At 38.2% G+C, this 4,486-nt stretch overlaps 1 protein-coding gene across 1 annotated transcript in view; it reads left to right on the top strand.

Annotated features, from left to right (window-relative positions):
- Nucleotides 1-4,486, top strand: part of inpp5b (inositol polyphosphate-5-phosphatase B) — a 48,368-nt gene that overhangs the window by 28,947 nt on the left and 14,935 nt on the right. Inside the window, exons 8-10 of the mRNA XM_016290387.1 lie at nucleotides 1,138-1,239; nucleotides 1,334-1,448; nucleotides 3,103-3,236. Coding sequence (XP_016145873.1) covers nucleotides 1,138-1,239; nucleotides 1,334-1,448; nucleotides 3,103-3,236 — 351 coding nt within the window. The remainder of the gene's footprint in view (nucleotides 1-1,137; nucleotides 1,240-1,333; nucleotides 1,449-3,102; nucleotides 3,237-4,486) is intronic.

Raw genomic sequence — 4,486 nt, forward strand, 5'->3', positions numbered from 1 at the left:
TTAATGTTCAAAAAACACATTATTTTTCAAATACTGTACATTATTGTATGTCCTCTATGCCCCGCCTCTCTCAAACACGTCGTTTTCAACAAAGCCCCCTCCTTTGACAAGCGCAGTCTGCTCTGATTGGCCAGCTGACACAGTGCATTGTGATTGGCCGAACACCACAAGCACGCGTCGGAAATGCATAAACATACTTACAGTTGCTGATTCAGAAGCACCAGATTGTTATAGCAAAATCGGAATTGACCCTTTTTTTTTTTTTTTTTTAGAAATAGCCTTTGTGCACAGCCAGCCTTGTACTCTTCTAGGTTCAAAAAACTGTCGTCCATTAAATGCGTTGCACAAATTCGAACATCTGGGTTGTGCTGTTCTGTTGTAAATAAATCTTAACCAATGATTCCTAATTGCATCTACTTCTGGAAGGCCAAATAAAGTGCTTTTGCTTTCGCACTGAAACACAGCGTCTCCCTGACATGCTGCATCAACACTACCGCTGTTCCTGAAACCACACCTTTTTTCTTTGCGTGCACATTTGGGCGGCATTATGCTAATATTTCCACATAGTGACGTAGACATGTGGGGGCGTGTTAGAACGAGCCGTTTTAGGTAGGCGTGGTTGATTCTTAACTTTTATATATAATATCTCTTTGGATTTAAGACTTTAGTCTTTGCAACTTTACATATCTTCTTTATGCACCAAGAGCTTGTAACACTCCAAAGAGAAAGGAAAACTTGAAATTGCATCATATGACCCCTTTAATATCATTCTTGAGTGGACAATTGCAGTACTGTGCCCCCTTTTGGATGAAAACCTGTCTTACAGCTGCACATGCATGGACACTATTCATGCAAACATAGTGATGTTGTTCCCATTTGCAATCATAAGCATAGTCATTTCAAAACAAAGCTGTATTAAATCCAGTCTCAGCCATAATTAATCAGACTCATGTGTTGGAATTGCTTTTTTTGTATGCCTGTTTTATTTTGTTCTTTGCAGAAGTTCTCTCAGGCTGATAGTGAGGTTTCACTTTCAGTATGTGAGATGTTTCTTAATTTATTCTGCCAGCTTCTCTCTTTGGCTTGTGTCGTGAGATCATGTGAATCACTCACTCTGTTCTCATTGTGTGCCAACAGCTTTTTCTTGGGCACCTACAATGTGAATGGCCAGAATCCAAAGGAAAGTCTCAGTCCATGGCTGGCATCCACTGCCTCTCCTCCAGACTTTTACCTCGTGGGGTAAGACTCCACATTATTATATTTATATGAACCTAAACAGCAATGAAGTTGAACAGATCAGTGTTTCTGATTCCCTGCTGTTTTCCATCCATAGTTTCCAGGAGCTGGATCTGAGTAAGGAGGCGTTTCTCTTCAATGACACTCCTAAAGAACCCGAGTGGATGTTAGCAGTCTACAAGGGCCTCCATCCAGATGCCAAGTACGCTTTAGTAAGGAGTTCCTCTGCCCTCTCACCCATGACCGAGTGTGCACTAATGTCCTTAATCCAGATCTTAAACTCAAAAACATATAATTATTAGAATATGCTGCTGATATGGATGGATTATAATTAATAAAATAATTAATTAATTAATTAAATGTAATAAATAAAACAAACTACTTACTAGGAAAGCAAGACACCCTAGGTGAATAAAATACTAATAGAGATCACCATATTTCCCCAGTTGATAGATTACATTAAGAATTGTATTACACGTTTCAGAAATGTTCTGTTTAAATATGCAAATGAGGCATTGTCTAATTTGATCTGGATTATTTTGCATACATTTCTGAACTGAATACGGTCTGTACATTAGGGAAAGTCCTAAATTCATTTAATTTTTATTATTTAATTTTGTTGACAGTATGTATGTATATGTGTGTGTGTATATATATATATATATATATATATATATACAGGTGCATCTCAATAAATTAGAATGTCGTGGAAAAGTTTATTTCAGTAATTCAACTCAAATTGTGAAACTCCCAGTCATTCTTGAGACATGGGACAAAACAGGTTTTTGTTAAATGTGAGCCAAAATCATCACAATTAAAAGAACCAAACACTTAAACTACTTCAGTCTGTGTGCATTGAATTTATTTAATACACGAGTTTCACAATTTGAGTTGAATTACTGAAATAAATGAACTTTTCCACGACATTCTAATTTATTGAGATGCACCTGTATATATATGTATGAAGAGTTAATTTGCAAAAACCAATAAATAACTGAGTGCCATGCATTATTCTCCACATATAGCGCGATCTGAACCCTAAATACGTTTTGGCAAAAAAGCCGGTATTGTCAACTTTCCAGGCATCGTGAGTTCACATTTTACAGCAGAAGCCGACAAGCACCCCCCGCCCCCCTTGAAGGTCAAGTTAATTTAATTTAATTATATTTTCTCTATAGCGCCAGATCACAACAGAAGTAATTTAAAGTTACCGTTCTTATAGAATATGTCTATACATTGTTCTTTCATTAAGCAAACTAAATTTATCATTTAATTTTGTTATTTATCTTATTTACACGACGGCATGTCATTTGGGTCTCTACGTTATGGTCGCGCTCTCTGTATCATGCACTGCGGAGTTCCGCCCGATGCGCGCGCACACACACACACACACACACAAGTGAGCACACTCCCACTGGTATTTGTAAATATTAAGCCGCAAAACGATTCATATTTAAATATGAATTCTGCGTGTCTGAATGAATGGCGCAGACGCTCGGTTTTGCTTGCAGTAATATTAACCTCTGCCGTCTCAGAACAGAAGCCGATAAGTCCATTTTAGCGAATCAGTGCGCTGTATTGAGGTCAGGTGACAAGGCTGCCAGTCACTTTGAAAAGAACTTGATGAACCTGTGATATCTTCTTCAGGGCATAAAAGGAAAATAAAAGCTGAAACTTTTTCACAGAACCTTGCAAAAGCAGCGCGTTACAATGATGAGGGAAAAGCTCTGTGTATTGCGTGTAATCACATTCATACAGTTTATGATCACAACAACAACAGCGTTTGTCAGATAGTAATCACAAAATTGACCAGTGCCAATTGTCATTTCATTTAATCAAGCCTTTCTGATCATTTGTGTTTTGCAGGTGAAGCTGGTGCGATTGGTGGGCATCATGCTGTTGTTCTATGTGAAGGCGGAGCATGCGGCACACATCTCTGAGGTGGAGGTTGAGACTGTCGGCACAGGCGTCATGGGGCGGATGGTGAGTGGTGTCTGTTTTTAAGAAAACAATTAAAAAGTTATTCAGGACAGTGCTACTGACCTGATTGAAGCTAATGCATAGTTGTATACAGAGTCCAAAATTAAAAATCGCAAAGCCCCAAATGCTAGTAAAAAGATGATGGCTGCAATTGTATTTTTATTATTGTTGTTATTTATAATAATAGCAATTAATAATAATAATAAATACTGTCTTTACCATATTGCTTCTGAAATTTGCAAAAACTACAATTATGTATTAAAATGGATATTATGATATATTATGTAAGGGAAACGGGTCAATTTAGCTCAAAGGGAATCATTTAATATTTTATAGGGAATTTGGACAGAATCACTGTTTTACGGCTGCTCACTGAGACGGCCAGCGATTAATTGAACGAGCCATATAACATCAACTCTGCAATGGATATTGATATCCAAAATATAGTGAAAACACTATTAATTAGCACAGTAACAAGATCAGCAGTTTAAGACATTAACTTGTAAGCACAAAACACAAGATACTTATCTTTTCAATATAAATAAGGCTTTATTGGATAAATCTAAGACATATAAACTAATCTAACACATGAACACACGCATTCACACATTCACACAAGTTGCAGAAAGCGAGAAAGTAAGGAAAGAATGAGCTTAAGGAAATGAAAATGTGAAATCCCAAGTTTACAGCAATATGTGCAATTGCATAGACCTGAACAACCATCAATCACTTAAATAACCCTCGAATTGAGTTCCTCAATGAGGTTAACATTTATATTAAATGCACCAGTTCAGCTAGAATCTGGAGGTACTTGCGTTCCTGTGTCCGGGGGTTCCCTTTGTTGTGATCCTTGCAGAAAAGGGGGTTTCCCGCGGTTGCTGATTGGCTGGAAGTTCAGTCTTGGGAAGCCAGTGGTGGGGCGTTGGCTGATGATGCGGAGTTGTGGTCTGGTTAAAGTTTTAGACGGCACTCGAGGTCGGACTTGGAGACACGGCGTTAGGCAACTTAACACAGAACACGAAACTCTCAACGGAAAAGAAAAGAAACTAAACTAAAGAAATAGAAGTAAAGTTTGACAAGACTAGGTGGCGTTTCTCCTCATGGTTTTGGAGGAGCTGGCGTGTAAGCCAGCTCTGAAAAGCACGGCTAGAAGCCATGACCAAAAAAACTAAAGAGCTAAAAAGGCGATGACTAAAAAGCATAGCTCAAAGCTATGACTAAAAAGAGAGAAGAGCGAAGAGCGAGCAAAGAAGGGGGTTGAAGAAGAGAG

This window comes from Sinocyclocheilus grahami, unplaced genomic scaffold (genome assembly GCF_001515645.1).
Source record: "Sinocyclocheilus grahami isolate Dianchi unplaced genomic scaffold, SAMN03320097.WGS_v1.1 scaffold258.1, whole genome shotgun sequence".
NCBI lineage: Eukaryota > Metazoa > Chordata > Actinopteri > Cypriniformes > Cyprinidae > Sinocyclocheilus > Sinocyclocheilus grahami.